This window comes from Mesoplodon bidens, assembly GCF_964165515.1.
Source record: "Mesoplodon bidens genome assembly, chromosome: 1".
Classification (NCBI taxonomy): Eukaryota; Metazoa; Chordata; class Mammalia; order Artiodactyla; family Ziphiidae; genus Mesoplodon; species Mesoplodon bidens.
In genome coordinates, this window is record NC_138176.1 from 120,408,109 (window position 1) to 120,425,096 (window position 16,988).

The 16,988-nt window shown below is 41.0% G+C and overlaps 1 protein-coding gene across 5 annotated transcripts in view; it reads right to left on the reverse strand.

Annotated features, from left to right (window-relative positions):
* ANK3 (ankyrin 3) overlaps window positions 1-16,988 on the reverse strand; it is a 514,823-nt gene that overhangs the window by 322,211 nt on the left and 175,624 nt on the right. For 3 of the 5 annotated variants that reach the window (XM_081254084.1, XM_081254081.1, XM_081254080.1), the window contains exon 1: window positions 14,177-14,694. The exons of the other annotated variants lie outside the window; for them this stretch is intronic. In XM_081254084.1, coding sequence (XP_081110210.1) covers window positions 14,177-14,290 — 114 coding nt within the window. In that variant the 5' untranslated portion in view covers window positions 14,291-14,694. Of the gene's footprint in view, window positions 1-14,176; window positions 14,695-16,988 lie in introns of those variants that run through there. 5 annotated transcript variants of the gene reach the window in all.

Sequence of the window (16,988 nt, forward strand, 5' to 3'; positions counted from 1 at the left end):
TCCACTGAAAGCCTTACAGAAACTTTTTTTTTTTTTTTGCAGTACGCGGGCCTCTCACTGTTGTGGCCTCTCCTGTTGCGGAGCACAGGCTCCGGACGCGCAGGCCCAGCGGCCATGCTCACGGGCCCAGCCACTCCGCGGCATGTGGGATCTTCCCGGACCGGGGCACGAACCCGTGTCCCCTGCATTGGCAGGCGGACTCTCAACCACTGCGCCACCACGGAAGCCCTTACAGAAATATATTTATTGACATGAACATACGTTCATATTGTATTGTTCAGTGAGAAAAAATGAGGTCACAAAATAGGAGATACCACTATTGCCTCATTTCTATTAATTCTGGGGAAAAAGGGCAAGAGAAGGAAAGGAAGAAAAGGGAAAGAAAGAGGAAAGAAGACACTAAGTATATCCAGGCATAGAAAAAGACTGGGAAGGCATATTTCAAAAAGGTCACAGTAATGCTCTCAGGGTGATCTTGGCCTCCCTGTGTGGAATGTCGTGTTTACAATGGTGATGATTTACACGTGAGAATAACTAAGATGACTCAGAGAACGTCCTAGGAGATGACAAGTAATACAGCAGGCAGTAAAAGTGGCACAACAGGTATTAAATACTGTCAAAGGCTCTCAGAGAAGTCTTCTGTGACTGGACAGTAATATTTAGCAAGACACCCTGTCTGTCCGTGATTTGCCTATGTCTCTTTCTTTTTCCCTGGGAAACGTGTATCAGAGACAGGCTCTGACACACTTAGAGGAGAGTCGCTAAAACTGAACTGGCACTGGCTGCTTTCCACCAGGTGGATTTCACTCCGGGAGCCCAGGAGCAGCTGCCAGTGTGAGACCTTTAACGGGAAGGCAAAGGTAAGCCCATGAAGGCCGACCCAGGGAAAAGGACTGTATTCTCACTCAGCCTGGAAAGTCCACCAAGCAGACGGAGACACCTGCGTTGGATGTTGGGTGCCCCATGCTGCTGAGTGACCTTGGGAAAGCCCTGCACCTCCCAAGGACCCCAGTGTCCCACACCACCTTCAGTGACCACCTTCAATGCTTTAGCCACAAACCACATTTCTTCCTAATGGAAACTAATGAAATCTGGCTCCAGGTTTAACTGTCCTCTGTGGAATCTATCTACCTATGGAATGAATATATATATATATATATATATATATATATATGAAATGTATACGTATAGAGAGAGTATATAATATAGATGTAAATATAAAATTATTATTACATTTTATATAAATATCTAATTTTTCTCTACATACACATATACTCTTTACTTTTTACCCCCTGCTTTATAATTAACTTCAGCAAACTTAAGTTCCCCATTTTAACTGACAACTCTCATTAAATATGCTCAGGATAGAACAGGACTCTCATTTCTTCCAAGTGGACCAGGGAAAGAGGAAAGGAGTGGGGAAGTGGGAGGAAGTAACATTCGTTGAATCACTGCTCTGTGCCAGATACTTCATGATCAATTTAATTTTGTCTTCATAACCGCTCTCGGCAGTAGGTGTTGTTAAGGAAGAGGGCACGGAGGCTCAGAGAGGTTAAGTAACCACCTTGAGACTACTCAGCAAAGAAGTGATGGTGGTGAGATTCAAATCCAAGCCTGTGTGACTCCACAGCTCACAACCAGACTGTTCGCTCTTTCCACAGAAAATCAGTTTTTCTTTTATTTCAGAGATCCCCAACAGCACTTAAAAAAAATATAGAGGCTGGATTAAGCACTATAGGCAGACACAGCACAGATCGTATTAATAATTTAGGTTCCACTAAAGCTGAAATGAAGCTCTAGGAAAGCAGGTCAAAGCCCAGAATGCCGAATGCACCTAAGTACACTCTCCCTTCCTGACACTGCAAACCAAATCCTAACTAATCCACCAGAAAATAAAAAGATCATGCTTATCAAATGCCAAATGGATGGCTACATAATTATTTTAATCTTATCCCACAGAAAATCCACTAAAACATGTTATGTAAAATCAAATGACAACCAGCCAGTGAAGACAAGGCTCCTCCATGGAAAGCTCGGAAAAAGGCCAGGATCTGGACCCACACACAGAGGAGCAAGAGAAAGCCCGGCTGTCTTAACCACACCAAATGTCTGCAGAAAATCACCGCCAGGGCTCACATTAACCAGGTCATAACACAGTCACCAGGGAAAATACCTATTTTCAATGTATTCATGGTCACCCTCAAAGATCCAATTTCAGCTAAGACAAGGCACAATCAAAACCTTTTGAAATGAATCACAGCCTGGAAATGAGGAGGATGACGGGGATCACTAATCCTACACTAATGAAGACAAGTGAATATGTGGATTTCACATGCCTGAATTACCAGTATTAATACATTAATTCCATTTGGAATGAATGTGGATGGAATCAATGTGCATAACGAAACCATTTATTTTTAGATGGCAAAGAAGGAAGCCAGCCGGAGAGGCCTAGTAAAGCGGGGATCGTTAACAATGGCCATTCTTCAAAGGGAAGAAATTAATTGCATTCAGCATTTTTAAACATCAGTATGGTTACCTTCCTGTTACTTAAGGGCGGGCAAATATATTTTGAGTGTTGACAGAGCTAAGTAAATATACTCATGATGTTGCTGAATTAGGCGGCTGTGACCAAGCCACTTGCAGGTCTTCACAGGAGAGGGAGGAAGCAGTGGGCAGTGTGGGGTTCAGTGACTTCAGAACCTTCCAGCACATCCTCTCTCCTTCACCTCTCAGCAGCCAGGTAGCAGGAATGTAGCTGGGAATTATGAGACTGGACATGTTGCGGATTTACTAATAGAAAACAAAATGCATTGTTCAAGGTTATGGCTTGGACAAATGTTGCTTCCCTGGACTATTGGAAATCCATGGTGCGAATGTCAGTTATGATCCTTTTGTACCTGATTCAAAATTGCTGTGCTTTGCAATAACACTTAAAGTCCCCGTGTAACATTGGAAGGTAAAAACATAGAGCTTAAGTCATGCATCATTATTTAAAAAGCACTTCTTATCTAGTACTTATCACATAAAACAAATGAATGATAACACTGGCGACAGGGAGGCATAAAAATGATTTAGAAACTGATTAGAAAATAAAATAACGAAAAATGAACGTAAAAGACTTCTCCAAATGCAAGAAGATTATATGACTGGTGAATAATTTGTAGGCAGAACAGTGAAATAGGGGTGGGGGAAGGCCTTCGAGTCTGACAGCCATGGTTCAAGTTCTGCCTCTCCTTTTTGCTCTCTGTTACTTATAAATTCAATGTCTGAGCCTCATTCTTCTGATCTGCAAAATGAGAATAAAGCCACCTAACTCAGAGGGTTCATGTAAGTATTAACAGAGATAACAGCCTTGGGCACCTACCAATTATTTTACTGTAAATAGAACCTAACTTTTTACTTTATATTGGAGTATAGCCGCTTAACAATGGTTGTGATAGTTTCAGTTGCACAGCAAACTGACTCAGCCATACATATACACGTATCCATTCTCCCCCAAACTCCCCTCCCATCCAGGCTGCCACAAAACATTGAGCAGAGTTCCCTGTGCTATACCGTAGGACCTTGTTGGAACCTAACTTTTGCTAGCGAGTTTCCTGTTGATTCACTCTGAGGCTGGCTAGTAAAGCCTAAAATCATCTATTCTAACTAATAAAATTTTTGGAGACTCCAATTTTTACCAACTCCCCTCCCCAAATTAAAGTTTTTTACCCACTGTTCTTACTGTCAAGGACAAAAAGGAGTATCACTTCATAAGGCCTAAGAGATCTTTTCTATCCTGATGATGACAAAAGAATCTGGCAAAGCAATGGTGACTCAAATTCTAACATTTTGTCTATGTCATCAGCTGAAGTAGATTTTTGATGTTGGTGTTAATTTCTTACCATCCTACAAACCGTATTTTAATTTTTAATCTCTGAAATTTCATCTGTTTTGAGGCCCTGAGTGGGTTATTTAAAACCAGCTTCTTCCACAGTTTTCTTATTAAAAAATGATAAGCATGAGATGGAAGGCATCAGCAAACACGTGGGAATATACTCATTTCAAAACCCAAGAAATTAGCCAACACAAAATGATTTCACCACTTACCTTGCAAAGTACCAACATTTGGGAATTAATTATATTTACATTACTTTATTGTACCATTAGCATGATTATGACTTTGTTAAGGTAGGATGCAGTTCAAGTAAATGTGTGAAGTGAAAGTGGCTTGAAGTTATGTAAATTGATTTATCACATTCAATATTACCACCCTCCCACGCTCCATGCCCCATTTTGTATTTTTCTTTTGGTGGGAGAAGAGATAAATCACAAGAAGCATCCTATTAGGAATTTTCTAGGGGGCAGAAACCCCAGCAAGGCATTCCATAGTCCAGGAAAGATCGATTTCAGTATTCTGGGAAAATTGTGATCAGGCTGATCTGGGTTTGAACTCGAGCTTTACACTTGCTAATTGTGCAAGCCTGGGCTTGCTGAAACTTTCAGAGTGTAACTCCCCTAATACAGAGAATGAGGATAGTACCACCCATACATGAGGATTCAATACGATACTCAAAGCACTTGATAGACTGCCCGGCCCACGGTAGTTCCTCAATGAATTATAGCTCGAAAAATGAAAGGGTAAATTATATTCCATATACTTTTGCTGTTGAGTATCTCACTATACAGTCCTCTTCAAAAAGTGAAAAAATCACATAGAGTCTTTAATAAAAATGTCTTAGGAGAGAAGTCCAGGTTTCAGGTTCGGTTTTTCTACTTGGTTTAGGGTGAAGGAGAGAGTTTTAACACACAGGTAATTCTAAGTGGCAGATACTGAACTGGTCCAAGGCAGGGTAACATGCTGTGTCTGACTGAAAATGGTAGAGGACCTTCCCGGTGGCAGTGTGAGAAAGCAGGGAGAAGAGAATGTGCTGGTAAAGGAAGACAGTCCACAGGCCACTTTGGGTTCTGAAACCAGGTATAAAAGGTGATGACCTTATACTGGCCAGATTATCCACTCTTCCTTTGGTCCCCAACTATCCTGCAACTCTCTTTAATGGCCATGCTCCCTTAGAAGGGGTGATAATTTACTTGGTAATGAAATACAGTATACGTATCTTATAGACATATTGTACAGGTAACATTTTGTTTCTTCTCATTAATTATAATGTATAAACTCTCCAGTGAAGATTGTTTCATTCAGCCCAATTAAGTACTTTCCCTCTATAAATATTTCAACCTTCATGCCCAAATCTGCAAAATAAAGTTCATTCGCTAAAAGAATTATCTGATACCTCTATGTGTACATGTGGTTCTTAAGCTTTCTTTAATATCTACCTAGGCTATCATTTAACTACTGAGAGAAGCTAATTAATAATAGTGTTAATGAATGGAAAATGTATTTAACATATGAGTCTTTGGGAGGATTTCTCAAAATGACAGATGTCAACTCCCTGAGGGCTACAGAAAAGTTTGCAGAGCTGAACTGCAGGACTCAAATGACTGTTTGAGGATACAAGTCTATGAGTAAAATTTCACTCATCAAATAATTTGAGTACTTCCTGGGTGTAAAGCTTCTTCAAAACATTCCCTTTTTTTTTTCTCAGTTCCTCTGCCTCCTTCTTGGCTACAGTCACTTGATTACATTTGAGAGCCCACACTATAAGCGAAGCTAGGAGACCTTGTAAGGGCTCCCTTTATGCCAGGAACTTGGCAAAACGCCTTTACAGTATTTCTACTCTTAATGATATGTATGCAAGTAAAGGATTAATAGCCCCATTTGACCATGGTGGAAACTGAAGCCCAAAGAAATTTAGTTTAAGGCCACACAGCTAATCAGAAGTGGCTGCCATATGAACTCACATCTAGCCCCAAAGCGCATTCTTTCCAGAACCATGAATTGTAGTACTTAGCCCTCTCCCCACATCTTTCTCCTTATTGCTTGCCTACTCTGTTTTTAATCCTCTGCTAAACAAAACTGACCATTTACCTCTTCCACTGTCTAGAGTTCTTACAAAATTATCTTTCATTAGGATAAAATAATGCTGTTTATATTAACATCACAAGGGTCTTGGGCATCTACATGTAAATTATAAATGTTTCCATGTCACTGACTTCCAGTCACTAGAAAATCTTGGGCTTCTTTCTATCCAACCCTCTCTAGCCAACTCCTCTCTCCCAGTTCTTTTCCACGCAGTCCGCACATCCTTCTCATCTGGCGATGGTGCTAGTTGCCTTTTGTTCTGCCTAAAGGCAAGCCCCAGAGCTGGCAGATATGAACATTAGTCTCTACCCATTCTCATGGGCTTCATCTAAATTCAAACAGAACTGGTGATATGATCCTCATTAGTGGAAGGCCACCTAAGACTGAGAAATAATTCACTGGAACCAACTAAATCTAAATTGAAATCTACACATTTTATAGGCAGCTCCTATATGTGGCAATGATGGACTTTTCTAGTTCATGACACCACTTTGGGTCCAGGAAAGCATAATCTTGAGTGAATGGGATAAGCGCCAGAAAAATGTGATTTATATGTAAAAGATTCAAGCTTGATTTCCATTGCTTTGCTTTCAACTCTTCTGCTTTTCATTTGTACAAACTAGAAACAACGATTTGGGTAAAATTAGAGCAGACTGCGTTTCCAAATGTTACTTTTCTATAGAAATATCTCTAGAATAAAGTTTGGATTATGTAACTGACAGTGTAACACTGTATTTAGACATTTCAATATTTAACCTATATATTAGTCAATAGGTATAAGCTAATGATTCTTTTTTTTCAGTGACTGAATTTCCCTTAAAAATTCTTTTAAATGTAGAATTACACTAACTTAAGTGTAATGGTTTACACAATATTTAGACTTTGCAGTTAAATTTAAATGATTAATTTATAAAAATCCCAATTACTAAATAACTTTTAACATTTCAAAGGTGATAACTCTTCTCTTGACATAAGAATTCACCATAGATGTCTATTAATAAGAACCTCCCTTAAAAAAATCTCTTCTGTAGAGGTTCTGATGGCCCAAGCAAGGGACTTACAACCACAGAGACCTTGGTCTTAAGCCCAGCAGCTATTTCTGTAACTGAGGCAAGTTACATAACAAACTTAAGCTTAGGCTAATACCTCTGTACATGTGGATAACATTATGGAATAGTGTTGACATAAGTTCAAATAAGATGAGGAATGCAAAAGGCACTCAGCACATTGGAGGCCCACTAAAAAATACTCATTTTCTAATTCAGTCCTTCACCCCGACCTGTGTAGAGTAATACAAGCAGAATCCCAAAGAGAGCAAGTAGATGGACCTACAGCTTCCATCCTTTATCTTACCAGTTCCCCGTGCAGGGACAGGCACAATGGAGGTGCACAGTACATTTGTATTAAATGAACAGATGCAGGTAAAATGTGATATGATTAATGCAAACTTTTCTTATAACTGTAAAGAACTAAAACACTGCCAAATCCTCATTTTTCTCAAGCACACCTATGAAAAGGTAACACTTTTCCATATTGAAATTCAATAAAACACACATACACACACACTAATATACCATCATGCCAAAGGAAAATTAAAAGACAGAAAAGACCAAGGGCCTGGAGAGTGAGGAAGAAACAGTTCAATTGCTGCAGTATGTTGGCGACAAAACTAACAAAAAGAACTTTAAAATAACATATTTGGACATGAATAAATGTAGAATTTATCCCTAACATGATCCTGTACTGGTTATAAAGGTAATTGATCAAGAGCAAGCCAGTGTTTTAAGTTTTTGGCTTTATTGGGGAGAAGTATTATATACATTCATTTTGTAGTACTAGGTTATAAGCAATAATTTTGAAGCCATAATTAATCACATTATGATACACTGCTATAAAATCATTCCTGATCTATGTTCAGTATAAGGGTATGAGTTATTTTGGCTCTAATCTAATGCATTAAGTTTTTTGTTTTTTTTAAACGAACAGATGACTTTACTGAGGAAAAAAAATGTACCATCATGGTAACAGAGTACAGAGAACCAATCGGCTGACAAGTCTTACTGAACTGCCTCCCGACGCCTAAATCTCTGGCACACCAAAGGACCAAGGTTTACAGCCTTTCCTATGAGTGAGCTAAGCCTTCTTCCATCCATCCTTTTCCAAATGGGGAAGAGTGGAGACAGGGCAGCAGCCCGATGTGCTCCTCCTATAGGGAGCTTACCTGCCCCGCCTCAGTGAGTTGACATGCTGGCACAATCCTTCTTGAAGCCTCAGGTTGGAAACAGTCCATTCATTCTTCTGTTTATGTGTCTGTCCATTATGAACAGACACAACAACTACCACTCTATGACTCTTACTTTGTGCCAAGCGCTGTTCCAATACTAATTCACTGACATCTTATTACAACCCTGTGGTTAAGTACACAGTATCATTGTTTTCATTTTGCAGGTGAAGAGACTAAGGCATCGAAAGGTTAAATAAAGCCCCCAAGAACACAGCAGCTAAGTGATAGCACCCGCACTTGAACTCAGTCTGACCCTACAGTCCATGTTCCGAAGCATGATACTGCCTCTCCTCCACCCATCCGTCCTGCCAGCCACCCAGCCACCTTTCTCCCTCTCTCCCTTCCCTTCCCCCCACCCTCTCACTGAACCACCTACTCTGCAAGCCTCAGTTTGGTAGTAGGTGAGTATGATACCACCTCTGCCCTCAAGGAGCTCATAGTTTCCTGGGTAGGACACATATGTAAACACATAATTACAGTGCAGAGTGTCAAGTATGTTGAAAGAGAAACCGGGCTCCCTAGATGTCTGGAGTCTATGGACTCGGCAAAGCAGGAAACAGACTAGGTTCCCTTTGTCCCAAAAAGGTCCATACAATCCTCTTCCCCAAAGTCCAGGTGCTGCAGTAAATGCCTCACCCTGCCTGGCATCTCACATCATGGGTACCCCAGGTACCTAGGTAACCAGGCATGGGAGAGCCTGTAAAACGTCAGCAAGCACCAAGCTTCTGTGTCAAGAGATCACACTCAGTAGTTCAGGTCTCCCGAAATCTGTTCTCAAATCCTTCAGTTGCTTTAACTCTTAAAGAGACGGAGAGAGTTTCATCACAATAAACCCAGACTGACAGATTCCAAAGTCCTATGACCCAAGTTTAAGTCTAGGCCCTCCAGTTACTAGCCATATAACCTCAGGCAAGTTATGTAGTCTCTTTAAGCGTGGTTTGAGCTATGAAAAATGGGGATGAAAATAATACCTGCCTCATAGAAAAGTTGTGAGAAAAAAATAGGATAGTCCATGGAACTCACTCTGCACACTGCCTGGTATACAGCAAGCACCCAAGACACTGTTATGTTATTACAGCAACATGTCTTTGAGGATTTGATATCCTGGTGTTGTTAATTTTTCACTTTATTTTTCAAAATTAAAAAAAAGAAATTCCTAAGGTAAAACATTTAAATCTATTTCAGAGGGTAAGAAAAAGAGACTCACTATGATACTGGGTTACTTAGAGATATAAAGCCTGTTATTCAAGGTTCCAGATGTTTAGAAAATAGCTTATCTTTTAGAAGATTCTGTGACTCAAGCCCACTTTGATGTGTAGCTGTGAAATATTAACTACATACACTGTATAGTGTAGTAGTTAAGAACACAAGCTAGACAGTTAGGCTACCCAAATTGCAATCTCAGCTCTATCATGAATTAGTGTGGAGACTTTGAGGGAACAGCTTAAAGGCTCATGCCTCAGTTTTCTCATCTGTAAAATGGGGATAATAGAAATACTTTCTTTGCAGAGTTGTTGTGAAGATTAAATGCATCTCCACCTAAAAAAGCAATTTAACACCCTACCTGGTGCATTTTTTAAGAGGTCAAGAAATGTCCTGGGAGGAAAGAAATGAATCTGGGAAATTTAATTCTTCATCTTCCGCTTCAAGCCAGAAACTTGGCAGTTACCCTAGAATCCGATCTCTCCCTCTCACATCCTACACACAATCCACTGCCAAGTTCTACTGAGTCTTCCTCTAAATATCTCTCGTATGCAACACCCGCTTCTCCATTGGCATCGTCTCTGCCCTGGTTCAGACCCTCAGCATCTCTCATGCCTGCATCACCATCAGTGCTTCCTGACGGCTTTCCCAGCTGCTGTCTACAACACTGATGCTTGAGGGATGGTTCTAAACTCAGAAAATTCTTCGGTCTCCTCTCCCTACCATCACCATCAAAGGTGATTTAAGTCCCTCTCTCCTTTGAGCAGGTTAATTTCCAGTCCTGTAAGATGGCATACAAAGACTTTCGTGATCTGGCCCCTGACTACTTTTCCAGCCATTTTTCCTGCCATATACTCATATCCCCTTTTCTCCAAAATACCGTTTGTTTCTCACACACCTGAACGTTCTCTCATACTTGAACAACTGTGGGCCTGGGATTCCTGTCCTTCTGCTTGTCCATCTCACTCACTCCTCCTTCAAGGTTCAGCTATGCTGAGAACCTTCTGTGAGCCCATTCGAGTTGAACTGGGGGTCTTGCTGTGGCTCCTTATTTGTAGGGTATTTAATGGTGCTCTTCTCTTCCTCCCCCCTCTGCAGGGAGCTACCATACTGTGGCCACTCTGCCTTGTTTAGCTTTGTCTTCAATGGGGAATGCAGTGCCTGATGCCAGAAATCACTCAATAAATAAATACTGAATGAATGCACGAATGCAAAAATGAAGCAGTGAATAGTCACTCCTGCTTTGCCACTGAATAGCTATATGAGTTTGACACCAATAATCAGAAAGGATATTAATCATAGAATTGCCACTTTATCCTAGTATATTCCTGTGTCAGTCATATATAGAGAGAAGGGAATTCTATAAATGTTTCTTTTTTTTAGTATAAATTTTCATGGTCACCTCAAAGTTGTTGCTTTTTTTTTTTTTTTTTTGGACAGGACGTATTAAGTACATACAAGCATACATAAAAATATTGAATAAATAAAGGTCAATTCTCCTAAAACTCCTCCATATTGAAATGTATTTTATAGCTTATGTGGAGAGAGGGCAAACCATGTAGGTAATAGGGCACCAGAAGCCAACAGCAACAAGGAAAGTATGGGGCTGAAGAGCGTTTGCGATTCTAACCCTTGTGGGTTCATGGTGGCTTGGACCCTCTACTAACCACCACCTGTGCGCCAGGGACCTGCTGGGTGCAGGAGATACAGAGTTCCTCCCTGCAAGTTGCTTAGTGAGGGCATGGATCCAATACGGACCTGCCCAAAGGTGCTGTCTACCTTTGTCATGCCTCCCACTTGCTGCCAAACTAAGCCCATCAGGAGAGAAGGAGAATGAAGGGGAAAATGTATCAGGGAAGGGAAATGGGAAGTGTGGGTAAGGAACTTTTACACTAGATACTCATTGAAACTTTTTTTTTGCTTAAAGTCAGAAAACTTGATGATAAAATGATTAAGGGTTCATCTACCTAGATGAATTTCCTTTTAACAAACAGGAAGGTTTTCTTTTTCTTGACACGGAAGTTGCGATGCCAAGAAGAAAATATATCATTATTAAAATTCAACTAATTATAAATTCCTAGAAGTTTCCTACTTTTTGACAGCTAATCACTTATTCATGGTTGTCAATATTCAAAATATCCAAATGTGCAACTCACTGGGTTTAAAATAACTGATGAAACCTGAATCCGATGTTCATTTGACACGTGTATTATGATTTGATTATAATGCTTAGTAACGTCCTGTACTGTATGATTCTGTGTCATAGAGATATAATCAAGAAAGGTTCATCTTCGGCTTGCTCAAACCTGAATTGCAGGGGTACCATGAGTCAAATTCCTTATTTTATAAACTAGATACTCTTTAAGTGTTTCTTTTGTGTTTGGTGATTTTATAAGAGTGCTCACTCTTCCTTTATGTAATTAAAAGATCCTAGAGGATATTTCTGCATATGAGCAAGAGCAGTGATTCCCATAGCAACCCACAACATATTTAAAAGCAGCTTTTCCAATTGACATGGGGCTGACAACATGGAACAAAGTAGCCCAGAAGCCTGAATTAGGATTTTGGGAAAAGGTAGGAAAAAGAAACTCAAAGTTGAAACAATTCACTCTGGAGAGAGTAAGTGCTACATATGCTATGTCATGGAAGGAGATCTAGATTGTGTCTTCAAAGTTGTTTAATCTTAACTTTGCAAATTAGAAGTAGTCCATGCGATCATTTGACTATGACTATTAAGTCTTCTGTAATACAGGTACCTTTGATAGGGAATATACACACTATATTGTGTTATGAATTAACAAGCACATCAGCAATGAAAGTGTTATCCACCAGCCCCTTTCTAGATCTCCTCTGTGAGTGCCCTGAGAACAAAACATTTAAATCTGCCTGCACATTGACAATAGCGATATTGATATTTCTCCATGTTCCCTTCTGGTTGCTAAGAGATTTACATTGGACAGACTCTGTTGTACTCATAACAAAGCATTTTGGTCCACAAAGCATTTGCTTCAGCTCAGTGACCCCAGAAACTCCCTTTGCCTCACCCTTTCCCTCTTTTGCTTCCAAGTCAAATAGGGGACGAGGCACAAGCAATGGACCTGTCATTGCTCCCACAGGAAACTGCTATCCATAAGCCTGGCTTGACTCTTAAGTACAGTATTGACATTAATGACGAAACTGTATCTTTATACAGATTTATGTTCCTGTCCTCGTGTTTCTCAGAAGCTAGCTTACCATGGAGTTGGGGTGGGGGGGAGATGTGCAGAGAGGGGTCAAAACTACAGTGACCAACCCACAGACAAACCTAACTTCAGTAAAATTAGACCAGAACCTAGCAAACCATGGCAATCTCACAACAGCTCTGCTGTGCGAGGCTTTGAAATACACTTGCGGAGAATTTCCTAACTTAAGCTTGTACTTCCATGAAAATACCTTCAAGAAGTTTATTTACAAGAATCCTGAAGCAGGAACCATCTATATTTAACCTCTTGTAGCAGAACCACTGCAGCCCTCCAAACTCAGTCTCAGAAAGTCTGCCAGGTAACAAAAGGCAGAGAGGCTTCTTCTCTAGATCCTCACTTGGAAGAAAATGGCAAAGGCACTGAAAATATTCATGCTCACTCCTGAAAAAAGGTGCATGTGGTGGATGAAATCTGCATGTCATTTGCAAAGCACAGGCATCACTGCTCAAAGCAAATTAAGATGATCTTTCCTTTGGGACCTCTCACAAAGAGACATAAAAATGCTTTATGACCTATTCAGATCACAGAGTTTTAGTCAATTTTTATTAATTGTCAAGGAAGAAGAGTGCTTTGGGGCCTCACTCCCCCGGTTGCTTTCTAGGAGTCATATTTAAGGGCACAGCCACCAAACAGTAAGTACTCCCAGGCTGTAATAAAACACAACTGACCTAGAATAGTCCTCCTATTTGCTCCCTTGCATTAGGACATCAGTAGAGAAGGATCCATGCCCATGCTTTGATCTAAAGCAATCAGTGTTGAAGGCTGCAAGTCCCTGCCATGTCACAGGAGTTCCTGCATTCAGGATAATCACTCTTAGCCAGCAGAGAAAGACCAACCTCTCTGGTTTTAGCTGTATTTAACAAAAGAAAGTTATTTCCAGCAGTTTATTTCCATTGCACAACCTACCTAAAAGTACCTTATAGAAACGAGAGGCAGAAGGAAAGATGAAACAAACAAACCAAAACCAACAAAGCAGGAAATGACTTTTCTGCTGTATCTTTAAGGTCACAGATCTGCCTGAGAAATGCACACATGTGACACAGTTCTAGCACAAAAGCTCCTTTTCCACGAGACAGAACTGTAAGAAGTAAAAAGGCTGGTTCTCCAGCCTCTCCCTCAATCCTAAGTCACCGCAGTGCATTTCACCTTGACCAGGCTGGAAAGAAACTCCGTTTAACTCCCTTACAACTCCTTTCTGTGTCATGGAAGCATGCCCATGCCTATGTAAAGTGCAAGCCTTCCGCATGAGCACTGCAATCATCCCCACACAGGGTAAAATCTTCCCTTGCCTTGCCCACCCTACACCAGTTGTCCACCATAGGGTTTCTATCATCTGTTCCCAATTTACACACCCAACTTACACACCCAATTTACACTCTACACAGCATGTAAAAATAGCCCCGAATGCTTCTAACGGATGCCAAGAGGAGATTAAAACAAAAAGAATCCAGGCAAGATCTAGGCGCTGGCATACATAGCTACCTTTTTCTTCCGATCCCGGGACCGTCTGCGGTGTTTCCTTTTTTTCTCAGTCTCTTCTTCAGCATTGATTTCTAAATCCCTGTTTTTCTTTAATTGTGAGGCTGCATGAGCCATAATGCATTGAAAAAGATCCTCTCAAGCACGCAGGGCTTCCTGGTAGAAGGTGATATCTTTAGGCACCTTTAATCAGGCTTCCAGCAGCATTTCAATCAGTGGAGAGAAACCTTGGACCCGAAGCAGGAAGACATTCAAAATGCCAAGATGCTGGGGAAGCTGAAGCCTTAAAAACCCCAACGGCGGTCTCCAGACTTCATCCTACACCTCCCTCTACCTGAACCTTTACACGAGAGTGCAGCCATCGTAATGCATTTAGTGTAGTGAAAAAGACAGCTGGGACAGAGGAAGCTGTATTATGGCTGTATCCCCTGCCACCAGCTGGAAGTGTCTAAGTGATTCCTCGGAAGGGGGAATGCTGCAAAGGAGGCTTCTCCGAAAGGAAAAAATCAAGAGTCACCACACATGCAGGAGCAAAAATCCAGCACTAATTCTGAAAACCTATTTTAGAATCCTTCGAAAAAAAGACAGGGCTGCAATTTATACATCACCACTAGGTCTGCACAGAGCAGAATTTAACCCATAATAGAATGGAGCAGTTCCTACTTTAGTGTAACTGCTGATGGTGACAAAATATATAAAATAAGATTTCACAGAAGACACTCGATTTTGCTATGGAGATACTGACTGCATGATGGGGAAAACAATGCATGCATTGCCCGTCTCAACAGTGTGCCCTTTATGCTGAACTATCAGTCTAAATGCATTTTATGGGGGAGGATGCACAGAAGGGCCTGTTGTCTTTTACAAACAACATGCTGATTACAACACATCATACAGCAAGCCGTGAGCATGTTGGTGTATGGAACAGATGCCCGATTCAGAGGAGTCCCCAGGACTCTCCTCTCCTGAGGTCCGAGGGTCAGAGAATGGGAAATCTGTGCTGTGGTCAGGGGTTCTGAGTCGCTGAAATGTGGACTTGGCGTTCATGTCAGGGTGTGCTTCCATCACCTTACTATTTTTGCCACCTGAGTCCTCAATGACTGCAGCCTCTGAATATTCATGATGTGAAGTAAAGTAGCAGCAGTGCTCAAGGCCTGCTGGGCTATCTTCTGCTAGGATGGACACACGCACTGGAAGAAATTTACTCAGTCAGGAATCGTGCACACACACAAACACATGGTACCCACACAGCTTTAACAAGAAATGGCTGAAATGTCAGACTGGACCTTTTAGGTCTTGGTAAGAAAACCTAAATTCACCAAGAAAATGAGCAGGAAAAAAAAAAGATGATGCTTCATTGAAAAGACTTCGTGTGTGTGCTTCTAACACTCAAAGCCCTTGACTTTGGAGATTGGTGCATTTCACTTTGCAGGACTGACTGTTATAATGTGCAGAGACCAAAGCACAAAGGGCAGAGGTGTTGTGTGAGGATTTGGTTGGGGGTCTCTGGAGCTGCTGCCCACCTGCTTCATTAGGGGCCCCAAGTGTGAATTCCTGCCAACGACTACTCACTGTATGTCTGATTTGGAGATCGAGGACTTCCTCCTTCCTCCCTTGTAGGGGGTCTTACTTTCTGCTGGGCAGTGATAGAAAATGGAAGGGAAAGGAGGACCATGGCCATGACCTTCCAGTACAAGGGGACTGCATGCCCCTCTCGGGCCTCACTGCAAACCACATGAAAACCACTCTGGTCCAACATTCCCGAGGGCCTACTGCGTGCAGTGACCCTCAAGCGCTTGCCTTCCCACAGAAACTATCTACATGAGGGAAGAATCCTGGAAAGGTTCTCCACTGCCTACAAAACCAACATCTGACAAAAGGGGGAGGGGGAGGAAGGTGGGGGACTAAATGTGACTCAGATCCAAAAGTGATAAACTCTATTGGGATCTTCATAATAAACAATAAGTGTATTTTTTGTCAGAAGAATTTTTATTGTAATGGTAATAGGCGAGGCGGAGAAAAGAATAAAAAGTAAAACTTTTGTATGCCTTCTCCTGATATAAATCATCCCGGACTTGTGAAGAGCATTTGTACAATTTCCTTTCTTTATTTTCAGTAAGCTGAAGTGGACAGCCAGCTTAAAAACTCTCTGATTTCCTACTGGCTCCAGGACCTTCTTTTTTTTCTTCCTTTATAGACACTAATGATACTTTAAAATACATTTATAAGCACCCTTGACCTTCTCCATCTAAGGCTGGCAAAGCTATACTTTCCCATTGATCTCTATCAGCAAAAGCATAGCTGGAAATTAGGAAAACAGGCTCAGGTATTTTTCAACTGGAATAATTCCTTGCTTTCCCAAAATGTTCAGAAGTTGAGAATGTGTCACAACTTTTATGCTACCATAATATGAATTTTTTGTTACATTGGATTTTGTGGTAAGTGACTGACCCATCAAAAATAAATTCTAAGACATAGCTTGTTTAGATTTTCTTCCTTAAAGAAAATATGGGCTTTTGTCCACCATTTCTAAACTAGACGAACTTTAAACAGCATCACTGCCAAGGAGGGCAGCCCTGTGAGTCCTAGATTTGATGGTAATATTACTATGACCTTAGTCACCTTCTCCCTGCCCAGCACACACCCTGGCAGGTAACTCTCACACTCCTGGTGTACTTATTCTCAACACAAAGGCATTTACCCAAGATTGTCACAAATATTAGCTTTTATACCTCCCAAACTGAATTAACAGTCTGTCAATAATTCTAGAAAGCAAGACCTTATGATAGCTGAAACGAACAAGAAAAGAACTTTT